Below are 14545 nucleotides of genomic sequence, written 5' to 3'. Positions count from 1 at the left end.
TGTGGTTATCATCTTGATGCTTGAATTCAGAGTACTTCCAGCCAGGTCTCAGAGCATTTCTTCAAGTCATCAGTGTTTATTGAGCCCCTTACTCTGTGCCAGGCTCCGTTCCACACGTGGGGGCACAGCGGGGAGCCAGGCAGACAAGGGCTGGCTGTCAAGGAGCTCGTGCTGTCGATGAGGGAGGCTGACCAGGCAGAAGGAAACGAGCAAATAGGGTATGAGAGACCCTGAAAATTGCTGTGGTGGAATAGAAAGGGTGCCCTGGTGGGCAGAGCACTCCAGGGAGAGGGGGGAGCTGAGGCAACGAGCCTGAGGGGGACCGAGTTCCAGAGAGCAGAGAGGCCACCTGGCTGGGGCTGAGGGAGGATGGAGGTGGCAAAAGGGGGATCCGGGGGTCACAGGAGGGTTGGCCTGGAAGCTGAGAAGGTGAGTCCTCAGGAGTATTGGCAGGTAATTGACTCCATGCTCACATCCATCTGATGGGGGCTGTGGGTGACAAGGAACTGGCTGGCTGTCACTTAAGGCCACCAGGGGCAGACTAGGGGTCACATGCTGCTGCCCAGGTCCACCCCCTCCCTGCCTCCTGCAGCAGGAAGCGCTGCCCCTCCCGGCTCCTGCCTGAGTCAGCGGCCCCAGGGCCCGGGGCAGCGCAGCATAGCCCGCGTCACCGTGAGCCGTGTCAATCACGCCAGCAGCACCGCTGGGAGATGAAACACATTCGCTTATAGAAAGCAAAGAAAGAACTTCTTTTGATAACAAGCATCTGTTAGTGGGCCTCTGAGAACTGTATACAATTTAAACTTTTTATTAAAAACAAAACCAAAAAATACTCATTCACCCTCCTGGGAGCCTGTGCTATGAAATTACAAACTGCACGGGTTTGTTTTTGTTTTTGTTTTCCTTTTAAACGCGGCTGAACATACAGTGGAGAACATTTATTTTGTTTTGTTTTGAACTACAACTGTGGGTTTTACTTTCGCCTCTTCTGCTTAAAGCTATCTTGGGTTCTATGTGGAGGGTCCAGACTTAACAATAAGGTGGGTCCCCATCCCTGGGAGAGTCCCCTCAGCCCTTGGACCCCAAACCCACCCCTCACTGGAGCCTAGAGTCTGGGAAGCATGGTTTCTTGCCCGGGAGAAAAGAGCCTGGGATTTTCTGTCAGCACCAAATGCTCCAGACCAAGAAGCCGGGGTTGGGAGGGTACCTCAGTCCAGTCAATGGGGCCAGGAACCTTCTCTCCTCCTGAGCACAGGCCTCCTAATTAGGGGAGGCCCAGCCAGCCCCACAGAGCAGCTCTGAACTGCTTTCCCCAAATACGGTCACGAATCCCACCCCTGCCAGGGACCAGAGTCCCAGAGGGACACCCCAAGGTGGAGGCTCAGCTCTCAGGCTCTGGGGACTGGCTGCGGCGGCCTCGGGCTGGTCCCTCTCTGCTCCGAGCCTGCTTTCTTTCTGCAAGTTGCAGAGTCGCACCCTGCACTGTGGGGCCTCCCTCACAGGATGCCAGGCGTGTGGCAGTGACTTCTTCGCTGGCAAGGGTTAACCAGGATCACCAACGACCTGGTTTACCCGACTGTATTCACTGAAGTTCTACCGTGGGCCAGGTACAGCTGAAGCTGCTGGAAGAGATCCCAGTGACTGACTCAGTCCTTCCCTTGAGGCAGAGAATAAGCGTGGATAAATCAGACACTGATCAGTAAGCATTATAAAGAACAGAAAGCAGAGTGACGGGATGGATGGATAGGACAGCCGGCAAAAGGAGGCTGCTTTTCGGGGTGGGGGTGGGGGGATGCTCATGATGGCTTCCCTGAGCAGGTGACATGTGGTCTGAGACTTGAATGAGGGGAGCTGAGCCTCTGCAGATCTGGGGGAAGAGCTGCTGGGCAGCGGCCGTGGCACATGCAAAGGTCCTGAGGCAGGAAACAGCTTGGTGTGATCAAGAAACAGAAGGAACCCCAGTGCAGCCAGGGCAAGGGGAGGTATCGCTAGACCTAGGGATTTTATTCTGTGTGCACTGGAAGCCCCCAGAGCGCTTTAATTAGGACAGGGCAGTGGCGTGAAGTGAAGGTGCATAACAGAGAGAGCTGGGGTTTACCTCCACTTGTTTTATTCTCTTTCACACGTTCTCTCAAGACACTTCTCTTCCTTTCTTTAGAACCGCAATCCCCTTGGTTGACTTTAATAACCAGCAGGAACATTTTTCAGGCTGTTTAATTTTATTAAAAGATTCAAATTTGATGATAAATGGTGGTGTGGCTGCCTTAAGCCTTGGATACAAGACTTGCTCAGCCGTGGACATGTTCCCACCACCCACCCTCATCCCCACCAGGAACACTGCCACACCGCCCACCCCCATGCAGTCTGAGACTGTAAATAAATTATTTCTTGTACTTTGGTAAATATGCCACGAACACTCATAGCTCTCTGAGACCTACAGAGAATATTAACTCGGGTTTTTGGTTTTGTTTTTAAGAAGGCTGTGTAGATAGGGTAATTTCAGCGGGCTGATTGAACCCCACACAGCCGACAGAGGACAAGGGCTTCCCTCAGAAAGCACCATTAGCCTCACAGACCATTGTTGTTCAAGATCTGTGATAAGAGCCAGAGACAAGGGTTCGGGCAGAGGAAGGAGGGCGTGAATCATCGCACAGTTTCCGTGAATCCCGGAAACCCTTGAGCCCACCAGGATGCTGGTTAATTTCACAGTGTACAGACGAGGCTCTGGGAACACAGGCAGGGTCCCTGGAGAGGCACAGCCTGTCCCCACCTTGATGACAGCCCCCTCTGAGCACATTAGCACTGCAGCGAGCAGGCTGGGTGAGGGGTGGCCCTCCGCTCCCTCCTCCTCCAGATGTGACCGGGTACCCGCTGACCCTAGGATGGTCCCAAAGACGCGTCGGAGGTTTCCCTCCCTCCTTGTCAGCCAAGCACAGGGAATCTTGAAAACAGAGGACGCCTGTGCAGGGCTAATTACAGAGCACGTTAGTGTCACCGCTGTCATTAGTATTAATTACTTTCCAAAGGCTGGAAGCGCCGCTTTCCTCCAAAGACCTGACCTCGGCTGCCAGCCCTACACGCTGGGGTTCGGTGTGGATGGGGCTGCCTTTATTTGCTTCCCGGCCGGGGAGGGCTGGATTTACCCGCTCGCCGTGTTGACAGCTCGAGGCCTGACTCGCAGAAGCACAGGCAGGCGCAGACAAGACGCCAGCAGTCATGACTCTAGAAAGCCGAGCGGCTCCCAAAGAGGCGAGCCGAGCCCCCTGCCAGCGAGCTGAGACGCGCCAGGAGCCCGAAGCAGCATCTTTAATTCATGGCTCGGGTTTCCGTTTGTAGTGCTAAATTCAAATGAATCATCTTTAAACAACAACCCACGGACTCTGCAGAGCAGCGGCAGCACGCGCGTGCAGAACCGTGTTTCCATTTCACTGAATCTCAAGGGCTCAGGGAGGGAACTGGGGTGCCGTCGGGCAGGGAGACGGGTGTGGTCCACCCCCCGGCGCTGGTCCGCGCGCTGCCCGGGAAAGTTGGGAGTGAGCGCTTAGGAACTCGGAGCAGTTGACGTTGCTGCGGTGCCCGAGTTTGTGGTCATGATTCGCGTTGCTAGCCGTGGTGTAGGCTCTGCAGGCGCTGTTGAAGCTCAGGTCCTGAGCCACTTAGGATGCAGGCCGGGCTGTGTAACCGTCCAGGACGGTCACGGGTGGAGGAGTCTGCGCCAGAAGGGAGTCCATGGGGTCGGACGAGTGTCCTGAGGCACCGTCTGGAAGTCAGAGACCAATTTCATAGCCACTGGAGGAAGGCCAGCCCGAGAACCAGAAGCAGGAAGGGGAGAGGGGCCGCTGGGGGGCCCAGCCCCCCACCACTGACGGGCGTCTGCAGCAGAGGCCTGTGCTGCGGAGGCCTGGAGAAGCCCCAGGCCACCCTGTCACAGAGCACCAGGGGTGCTTGGTAGGATGTGGGCCTCTTCTCCGGGGTGTCGGGACTGGAGCCGTCAGTGGGCCTTTGTCCGATGAAGAGCAGGCTTTGCCCGAGGGGGCCCTCCTCCATCTTGAAGAGCTCGTACTCCACGTGGGGGAGCCGGATGCCCAGCGGCAGGCACCCGTTGGTGGCGGTGACATCCCGCTCGGCTCCCAGGTACCAGGCCCCCGGGCCACCACAGCTGCTCGGCTCGGAGAAGTTGAGCATGGCCATGGTGACCCGGTCCATGGGGGTGACACGGGCTCGCGTGACCTGGAACACCAGCTCGGTGCCGCCACGAACCCTGGCAGACGGCGTGCCCTTGGTGTAGCGGCCGGCTGCGTAAACGGTGAAGGTGGGCTGCCGGCAGGTGGGGTCCGAGAAGTGGTGGTAATACCCTTCCCAGGAGCGGTTGTGCCCATGGAAGGTGAAGACCCTGGTGAGGAAGAGCACGGCAGGGCGCACCTCGCACCCGGGGCTGACCCAGCGGCCGCCCAGGCGCAGGGGCAGGGCCGCCTGGCGGGGCAGCACGGGCGGGTGGTGCTCGTCGGAGCGGGCGATGAGGCTGCAGGCCGGGCAGGGGCGGGCGTGGTGCTGGCAGAGACAAAGGGAAGGCGGTGACTTCCGAGGCGGGGAGGTCAGGGTGCACCCGCGGCGGGCTGGCTCGGGGTCCCGCACCCGGCCGCCCGTCACCCCTTCCCTCCCCCCCCTGCAGCCCGGACGGTCACTTCACTCTTCGTGGACCTCAGGCGGCTCCTCCATCCTCTGGGCCTTTGCACCTGCTGCAGCTTCTACCCGGAACTCCCCCCGGCACGTAGCCTGGCTGCCTCCTTCCTGACCTCTCAGTCTCAGCTCAGAGGGCTTAGAGAGACTTTTCCCAACCACTCCTTGTATGGTGGGCCTCAGCCCCTTCTGGTGCTCAGGGACGTGTCACGCCCTATTTCCCCTGCTCTCCACTCCTTCCCCTTCACTGGAGAGTGAGCTCCAGGAAGCCCAGGCTGTCTCTCTGTGCCTGCTCCATCGCCAGGGCCTAGCACAGTACCTGCTCGCAGCAGGTGTATTGGGCAAACGAAGGAAGGAGAGACGGATGGAACTTGTGTCCTGGGATTTGAAAGAAGTTGTCCTTTCCCACACCCGGCCTGCTTGTTCCCGAAATTCGGCCGTTCACGTTTACTGCCTTTCTCCTGCCTGTTGTTACTTCCACCACCCCCAACTCATTCTTTTTTAGGTGCTTCGTAAGGGCCAGGAGCTGTGCTGAGCACTTTTCATGCACTGTTACCTTACAGCCGCTAAAATTCTCATGCCCTTGGAACCCCTTGCTGAGCGTCTGTGCTGAGGTGTGGCTGAAAAGTTGCAAAGAGATTTGGCACAAAGATGTTCATGCTTGTGTTATTTATAATGGGAAACCCAACCCCCTCTGCGTTGGTTGTCAGGTGTGGCCACAGTCCTCAGTTGCCCGAGGCTGTTTTCCTCTCGCTTTGGCCTTATTTACAGTTGCCCCTGTCTTGTAAATTCTTAGGAGCTGGGTTTACAGTAAAACACGTCAACAGGAAGCAGATGCTAAACCAAGTTGCGTGGGAGTAGTCGGTCTGCATTCTGGAGTGGAAAAGCTCAGTCCAGGCCAAAAAGAAACCAGATACAGACTTTTTTTTTTTTTTTTTTTTTTTTTTTTTTTTTTTAAGGGAGCTGCTGCCCAGAATTTAGTTCAGAGCATCATTCTGAGAGGTAAGTGTCCTGGAACAGCCGCTTGTCAAAGCAGGCATCCCCAGCTTTTGCAGTTCCAGAAGGACACCCAGGGCCATGGGTGCACACAGGACAGGGAAGGGGAAAGGCATCTTGAAGCGCCCCAACTGGGAAAACAGCTCCAATGTTTTTTGTTCAAAAAACAAAAGATTTCCATAGATTGCTGCTGGATGAGTTTCATGCCAAACAAGGGGGCATTTGGGAGTTCCAGTTTAGAAAGAAAATATTGGATGATTGAGAACAGACTTTTTTTTTTTTATTTTGGATTGCTACATTATAAGCTCTTCTTATTTATTTCTATGGTGAACCTAAAGTTGCCTTTTTTCCCATAATACAGAAAACGGTATTATTTTTGGTTTGGGGGATTTTGACCCAGAGGACTAGAAGGCACTTGGAAATGCTAATAAATGGCTACAGAAAGGTTTGTGACGGAAAGAAGCAAGAAAGCTGGGTAGTTAGCTGGAGTGCAGGTAATTGGAATGCTGGCTGGTAAGAGTCTCCTCTAATTTAGGCATTTTAACCCACATTCCAACTGTTGTTACACTCATGTGTATTGACAGGACATAGTGCATTACACCAAAATAATCTCAGGGCTGCCTTTCTCCCTCAAAAGAGATATCTTTTGCAGACAGGACATCTGGGGATGCTGGTTGGTAATTTGGGGCAAGCAGTTTTCTGCATGGCAGAAACAAATGGAGAACTAGCAAGACTTGAAGGTGAGAGAGGGAGAGAGAAAGCATTTCCCTCTCTGATGCTTTGGAAGGGGATGGAAGAAAGTACCTGTCTCTATCAAAAACCTTCCAGGCATCGTTGTGCACAGGTCCGGAGTTGCACGTGTTAATAAACAAGGCCCCAGCCAGCAGAACTCACACTTGTGTGCAAGCCAAACTCTTACTGGTTTAAGCCTGTTATGTAAAGTTATACCAGCAGCACATACAGTTTCTAGTTAACTCCCAGAGGCGACACCAGGCTTAGATGATTTTGCTCAAGCGGTGACTGATTGATTAGGATTCTATATCCAGGCAATGAATTTGGGAATCAAATTGGTTTTCAATTAATTAACTTCTAAAAATGTTCATGTTTACCATCTGGTTTGGGTTGTGGGCAAGGCTTGGGCTCCGAAGAGCATAAGGTAATGACTAATTCGTTACTTGGGGGGTTTAGCTGCAGTGTATCCTTCTGTGAAATTATCTTCCTTTTTCTGTTTTCTTATGCGGAGGGGGGCGGTTGGTGAGTGAACATTTAATTGAACATCCGTACATCTGGCCCTGCTGGTCCTGTATGTTCTGCTTGGCAACTGCATTGCAGGTTGCATGGGCCACCCTGGCTGGTCAGGCAGCAGGAGGGCAGCCCCAGAGCCTGGCCTGGGGAGACACGACATTGTCATCCTCCATGCCCCGGGGTCCGTTCTCTCTGCATTCAGAGCAGTGCGCCCTCCTAACGAGGTGGTGGGTGCCGGTAATCACCCCACCACCAGTGCCTTCTCGGCTCTAAGAAGGATGGACGTCAGACCAGCCTAGAACATTGGCTGACAAAAGGGGAATCGTTTCGAGGTCATGAAGAGAACTCAGGCTGATTTTCTGATCACGAGGGCTTCGCGTTGTGCTTCTTCTCTGCTACCCAGATCTCTGGTTGGGAGGAGGGAGGTGGGAGAAGGAGAGCAGATGGGCTGAAACCTGGTGCCCCTCCCCCCCCACACACTGGGGATGCTTTGACAAGAGGCTGCTCTCAGGGGTGACATGTTGCCCCATCCGGTTTAATTCCGTAAGTGTCTAGTATACAGCAGGCACTCGGTACATGCTGAACATGTGAGGGTTGCCTGTGGGCTCAAAGAGCACTTGACAGGGATGCCTGAACTCATCCATTCCCCCATCCATCCGTCCATTCTCACTTTTGAAAGATATCCCTTGGGTATTTCCTACAGACATTCTTAACCCAGAGTCCTAACCTCGACTTCATGTTTACAAACCTCAACCTAAAATCAGAAGTTTCTTCTAATTGTGAATGTGGGCAACAAACCCCTGTAGCTTCAGTGGAAACTTCTGCTTCGTGGCCGATCTCATATTAACAGTGTTGCAGATACTAGAAACACTGTTTACACTCATTGCTACTTTGAAACAGGGAGAATAAAGAATTCCCATTCATAGTAATCCCACCTCAGAGTGTTTTAAGACTTGGGTAACTCTTTTCATAGAATTGGTTTCTGTTTAAATCCCATGTCTTTTATTTTATGCTTTTACAAATATTTTTCTGAGGAGGGGTCCTGGGGTTTCACCAGACTCACTGGAGTGGTCACGAGGCCCTAGCCTTGCCCACCAGGCTCTGTGCTATGTGCCAGGAGAACTTTACATACATAAAGTTCAGTTTCTTTTTGCCTGTGTGCTCATCGGACAAAAAAGGGCTATCAGATCTTCCCCAAATCAGGAGAGTATGTTTGTGATGTCTTTAAGCTGAAGTCTAGGTTAGTTGACTTACGTGAAATTCACTTTGGGGTGGGCACATCTCAAAGAGAGGGCATCTCCCTTTAGACTGCAGCCTCCTGCCCAGAGGGTGGTCCATGGACCACCTGGGAGCTTGTTAGAAATGCAAAATCCCAGGCCAGACCCGCAAACTTGACTGTGCTTTCTAAGAAGATGCCCAGGTGCCGGCATCTTGAGAACAGAGTCTGAGAAAGCGCTGCTCCGCCTGATGTTACTATGACGGGGAGCGCTCAGCGCTGCTGGCTGCGGGGTAACAGTGGGTCCACATGGAGCTTTCCAGAGGGGCCTTTGAGGGCTGTGCGGCCGCCTGGCAGAGCTCTGGAGGAGCTGCCCCCCTAGTTCATTCACCAGCATTTACTGGCCCAGCCCGTGTGCCAGCCCCTGGGCCAGTTGTGGGGACACGGAGGGGCACAGGGCCTCCCCCGCCACAGGTGATATTGGGAGAAGACGGTCAGCCAGTAAACAAACAGTGCAGCCCGGAGTGTGCCGGGTGCTGGGAACCGTGCAGAGTGGGGATGGGAGGGAACATCTGAGCCGGGAACTGAGGGAGGGGGGACCTGCCCGTGCATAGCAGGGGCAGGAAGGGACCCTGCCGGGTCCACGAGGAGAATGTCAGGAGGACCACACTCCAGAAGACTCCCCAGGAGTTCCTTCTGTCCAGACCTGAGAAAAGATGTCTCGAGCAGAGGGAAGAGCATGTGCAAAGGTCCTGAGGCAAGCAGACCAGTGCGGGTGGGGGGTGGGGGGAGGGGGGCTGCGCAGAGAGGGCCCTAGGCAGGGGCAGATCCCACAGGCTGTCAGAGCTCGCCCTCCCGGGGCCCCAGACTCACCAGGGCGCTCTGCAGCGGGCGCTGGTAACCGGTGGGCCGGTAGTGCCGCCGCTCCGCCCGGTCGGTGTGAATGTCCCCCAGGTAGAGCTCCTCCACCAGCCGGGGCGCGTCCCGGGGCTCGGGCTGCAGGCGGCGCTGCACACGGACCAGGCTGAGCTCGTGCATGGTGAAGCCCAGGGCGGCCGCGCAGTCCCGCTCAGCCCCGGCACCCAGAAGCTCGTACAGGGCCCCCGGCAGCCAGGCCCGGGCGGCGGGCAGGCGGTGCGCGCAGGCCCGGCCGGCCCGGCTCTGGTCCAGGCGCCCAGCCACGTCGAGCAGGGCGCTGCGGCTGTGGAAGACGACGCCCACCTTGTGCAGGTGGTAGTCGGCCTCGGTGGCGCCCCGGGTGACCCAGGAGGCCCGGCGCAGGCGCACCTTGCCCTTGATGAGCAGTGAGTGGGCGGGCTCCCGGCACGAGGGGTCCCTGTAGTAGAACTGGTAGGCGCGGAAGAGGCGGTCGGGATAGAAGGTGTAGGAGCGGGTGAGGAACTCGGGTCCCGGGCGCACCTCGCAGCTGCGGGGGCAGAGTGGGGTTGGGCAGAGCAGTGAGTCCCCCAGCCTCGCTCCGGGATCCCCCTCCTACAGCCTCTGTTTCAGGCCTCAGCTCAGGGCTGGGAGCCTGCAGCCTCAGTTTCCCCAACTGATCTCAGCCCCACTTTGAGGGCTGGGGGCCTTCCACTCTTGCCTTGTGGCCTCAGCAGAAGCTGTCCTTCATGCCATCCCAAATGCCTTTTTCAGCGGACATCCACCCTCCTGGCCCGGCTCCCCGTGGGTCCCATGGCTCCCCCTTGGCCCAAGAAACACACAGGCTTTGCAGCCAGAGGACCCGGGTTCAAATCCCATTTCCGTCCCTCCTGAGGATCGTGAGCCTGGATAACGCCTGGCTCCTTCCTCTGGGACTGGGAGGCCCTGGATGCACAGTCAGGGTTTCGAGGAAGCAGCCAGCACAGTGGTGGCACCTGGGAGGAGCTTAAGAAACGGGGGCTCCTTCGCACCATTTGGGGAGCCCTGTGCTCTGAGCTCCTGGGGGCAGGGTTCTGCCTGTTCTCTCCCCGTTGGGGTCCTGGCACCTGGTCCAGGGCCTGGCACACACTGGACCCCCAAACCCTGGTCCTCGCTGAGTGAATCGTGAATGATGGTGCTTACATTGTCTCCCCGCTGGCTAAGCTGACGGGCCCCCTGCCACCACATTTCACCCACATCTGTGACAGGCTTGTTGATCTAAACCAGAGAACTTTTCCAGTGAAGGGTCAGATAATAAGTATTTCTGTCTTTGTGGCAGTTACTCAAGATCGTGGTTCTGGAGCTAAAGTAGCCAGAGACAGTATGTACATGGTGGGCGTGGTTGTGTGCCAATAAAACTTTATTTGCAAAGCCAGGCGTCAGGCTGGCCCTGAACCCCGGGCCCTATTCTGCTGGTGATGAAACCATGACTCCTAGACCCCCAGTCACACCCTGGCTTTGGGGTGGATGGTGGACAAGTTCCCCGGGAAAAAGAGCAGGCAGGTACCCCCTGCACAATGTTACGCTAACCAGGTGCCACCTGTACTGTTATTTTCTCGAAATGTTTCATACCAGCGCTGCTGGAGCAGGAGAAATATGTTCTCGCTCACCCTTTTCTTTCAGTCCTTCTGGTTATATTAAGGAGAGAGTCACGGTTGGAGTTCATGTGTCTTTAACACCAATCTCCCTTTTCTCCCAAAGTGAACAGACTCAGGGCCTTAGGCAGGCAGCGAATCAGGTGAAAATTTAATGATGTTGTTTTGTTTTCATTGACTTTCTTTTTTTGTTTTTTTGCGGTACGCGGGCCTCTCACTGTTGTGGCCTCTCCCGTTGCGGAGCACAGGCTCCGGACGCGCAGGCTCAGCGGCCATGGCTCACGGGCCCAGCCGCTCCGCGGCATGTGGGATCTTCCCGGACCGGGGCATGAACCCGTGTCCCCTGCATCGGCAGGTGGACTCTCAACCACTGCGCCACCAGGGAAGCCCAGACTTTCTTTTTATGGTTTCCTCCTATTTATGGCAAGTGGCTCAGCTCCCCATAGCCATAGTGATCTTATGCTTCCTTTAAAAATAATCATAGTGCTGTAAATGTGCACAGTATACCAATTATCCCCCAATAAAGCTATAAAAATGCATGAATATATTTACACCAACAAAAGCAAGTTGGTTTAAAGAAAAATCGTAAGGAAATACCAGTACAGGCAGTAGTTAAAAATGGAGAGAGGTGACTCACATGCCCGAGGGTGGGAAGATTTGCCCAAAGGAACGCAGCAGGTCACACCAGACAGCTCGGTGGTTCCCAGACTCTGGGTCTTTCCCTGCACTACTCCCAGAAAATAGCAAAGCCTGTCTGAAGGGTACAATGGGGGACTTTCTAGGAAGAAAATATTAGAAGTTTCTAGAACTCTCTGGAATGCTGTTGTCTTGGGGCAGGAACAGTCTGCAGCCAGTCCCCATCCTCCCCATGTCTCAGTTCTGTCTCAGAGTGACCCCGGCCAGTGGTGCATGAACCCCACCTGGCCTGTGGAGTCGAGGAGGGGGCAGAGCCTGGGAATGCATCCAGAGCCTCTTTGCAGAACTCAAGTCCCCTTCCTCCCCCAGTGCGCTAGCAGATGCTTGGCAGTTGGATTTTTCCCTGACCTCGGGAGGTGCGTGGAGGACATGGAAAGTCCAGTCCCTGACCCCAGGATGGGACTGGCCCAAGGGGCTGGCCGGGGAGGAGGGGATGTACTAGGTGTGGAGGAGGACACTGCCTTCCTTCTCCCTGACACTGGGAGGGAGGACCCAGCTGGCTGCCCCGCACATGAGGGCAGAGCACAAAGCCCATCGCCCCAGAGCAGCACTGAGGCCTCTGAAAGGTCAGGTGAGCCTGTCAGGTTAGAAGGAGAATTGGATGGGCAGGCAGGACCCCGGGCCCTCTCTGGCCTACTCCTTCCGGTCTCAGGACCTTTGCACCAGCTGCTGCCTCTGCCTGGCTCTGCCCCTGGCTCCCTGGATGGCTGACTCCTTCCTCCTTTCAGATCTCGACTGAATGTCACCATCTCCGAGAAGCCTTCTGTGACCGCCCTCGAAAGAGCCCTCCCGGGCCGCTCACTCTCACATCCTCCCTTTTATGTCTTTCACCGTCTCAAGTTTAAGTCACTTATTTCTGTTTAGGGCTTGTCTCCGCCGCAGCTCCCCCTGCACCCAGCTCATAGTAGCTCCTCAGTAAGTGTTTGCACAGCAGGTGCTCAGTGTGTGGAACAAGGGCATTTCCTCCAGTGGCTGTCTGTGGCTGGGGCGGGATGCCCGACACAGTCCCGACCTGCCAGGCTCACTCTGGGGAGGGCGACAGCAAGCACGTGCTTGGCAGGCCTCTGGACAGTTGCACGAATTGTACCCGTTTCATAGATATGGGACACTGAGGCTCAGGGTGGGTGAAGCCTCCAAGCCCAGGGGCCTGTGGTCAGCGTGACCTCAGCAGGGTCTTACCCAGTGGAGATCCAGGGCCCGTCCAGGCGTGGGGGCAGCAGTGCGGTGACGGGCGCTCTGCTGGGCAGGAGCTGCTGGCAATGTGGTCCCCAGCGCAGGCGGCTACCCTCTGCCATCCCGGCTGCCTCTGCAGTGTGGGCTGCAAAGCAGACGGACCCGGGTCAGCGATCCCAGCACACCCTGGTTCTTCACCTGCCTGGCCAGCAATGGGCTCCCCAGATCGGGGCGCCTCGAGTCAGCCTCAGGACCCATCTGCCTTCTGCGCGCCTGCCTGCCGTGGCCGAGTGCCGCCGGGCAGTGGCGGACGGGCCCTGCACCCGGGACAGGAGGCAGCCTGGACTCAGACGGGGCCAGACGGTGGGACTCCCACCCCCTCCCACCAGGAGCCCGGGCTCTGCTTGACCTCTGCCCCTGGAGCAGCCAGACCTGTGCCCGCCGCGCGTGGCCACTCCGTTCATGGTCCCTCCGTGGTGCCAGGCCCGGGTGTCGTCCATCCCCACGGGTGGGACCTGGCCGGCGCCGGCTCACCGTGGTGCTCACTCGGGATGCGTGTGGTGGGGTCAGGCTGAGGCGTGAGGCCAGCAGCGGGGCCAGGGGAGGGCTCGGAGGCCTCAGGGAGGAGGCTGTGAGCAGTGGGGCAGGCCCAGGGTCCCCGCCCTCTCCAGACGGGCTCGTCTCGTGGAGACAAGCCAGGCCTGGCCGTGGGAGCTTCACTTCTAGGAGCAGCTCAGAGGTGAGACCACCAGGGCCTTCAGCTGCCAAAGAGCAGCAGTTCCCTGTAATCCCTGCTCAGAGTCGGGCTTGACGCAGCCCCGATGGCGGGATGTATGGGAAGCCTGGTGAAGGGCGGCATCCCGATGTTACAGCGACAGGCTGCGCTCAGGGGCGGCCGCCTCGACCCGCCGGCCCCGCTCCTGCGACAGGCCTTCCCGGGACACTTCGTCCCACCACGCCTGTGGCTGAAGTGGGTCGGGGGACGCGGGGGCCTGGCGGAGATGGCGGGCAGCTGGAGAGACCTGCTGGGCCGGTCCAGGAGGCCCAGGAGGGCTTGTGGGCTGAGTGAGGAGTGAATGCATGGTGCCCCCTGCTGCCCACCCCCCAGCACACAGTCACGAGGTCCTGGCAGGGTCAGGAAGGGCAGTTCGGCCAGGGAGGCTGGGGTCCCCGCCCTGCCCCTTCAAAGCCGTCTGACGGGGCCCGTGGCCCCCAAGCTCTCTGCCCCCCTCGGCCTCTCACAGTGGATTCCTCACTTTCCTGGAGGTCTGGGTTCTCACCGGGAGACGCTCGGGGTCCCCAGGGACCAGCTGCGAATACTGGAGTGACACCGACGGGGACCACGATACGGCCTCAGTGGTTCCTGCTCACTCAGGACCGGCTCCGTGCATTTTTATTATATTATCTTACATTTGTGTACGTCAGCCCAGGAGATGGTGTTGGCATCGCTGCCTCTGATGGGTAGAGCCATGGGCTGGGCGACCTGGGCTTAGCTGGCCTGGGGCCCAGGCTGCCCGCGGTGGCAGAGCCGGGCTTCGAGCCAGGCCGTCGGCTGTGGCCTGACGGCTTAACCATGGCCCTTTTGCATTGCAGGCAGGGGGAGGGGCTGAATGAAGGAATGAGTAAAAATCCCGTGTAGCCCTGGGTCCCTGTATATTCCTGCTGTATCCTATACCTGATTTACAGGCTTTAAACAGCCAAATAAGAGAGATGAAAATAAACCACCAGTGTACTAGGGCTGTGGTGTCCCCGCGGACAGTGGGCACTTGGGCTGCCCCAAAGGCTCTCAGGGCCATTCTGCAGTGAGTCCACGCCAAGGGCAGTCTTGAAGGAGTGGTTCTGTGTTAACTCAGGCACATCTAGCCTTTTGGGGACCAGAGCCAGGATGTTGGGGTGGACGGATGGGCATGCACGTTGGGCCAAACGCCCAGCATGGCCCCGTCGGGAATCCTGAGCTGGGACATACGTGCATCCGCGTCCACGGCTCACGCCTTCTTGTGCTCCTGAAATCAACTTCACCCGGACCCTC

The 14545-nt window shown here is 57.0% G+C and overlaps 1 protein-coding gene across 1 annotated transcript in view; it reads right to left on the bottom strand.

Moving 5' to 3' along the window:
• Positions 1 to 3468: 3468 nt before the first annotated feature.
• APCDD1L (APC down-regulated 1 like) overlaps positions 3469 to 14545 on the bottom strand; it is a 49695-nt gene continuing 38618 nt past the window's right edge. Inside the window, exons 4-9 of the mRNA XM_049699178.1 lie at positions 13387 to 13508; positions 13051 to 13145; positions 12794 to 12856; positions 12523 to 12679; positions 9011 to 9563; positions 3469 to 4551 (exon numbers count right to left, since the gene is read on the bottom strand). Coding sequence (XP_049555135.1) covers positions 3781 to 4551; positions 9011 to 9563; positions 12523 to 12679; positions 12794 to 12856; positions 13051 to 13145; positions 13387 to 13508 — 1761 coding nt within the window. The 3' untranslated portion in view covers positions 3469 to 3780. The remainder of the gene's footprint in view (positions 4552 to 9010; positions 9564 to 12522; positions 12680 to 12793; positions 12857 to 13050; positions 13146 to 13386; positions 13509 to 14545) is intronic.

Source organism: Orcinus orca, chromosome 16 (genome assembly GCF_937001465.1).
Source record: "Orcinus orca chromosome 16, mOrcOrc1.1, whole genome shotgun sequence".
NCBI lineage: Eukaryota > Metazoa > Chordata > Mammalia > Artiodactyla > Delphinidae > Orcinus > Orcinus orca.
Note: the sequence above shows the minus strand (reverse complement) of the source record. Positions and strands in the feature narration are given on the sequence as shown.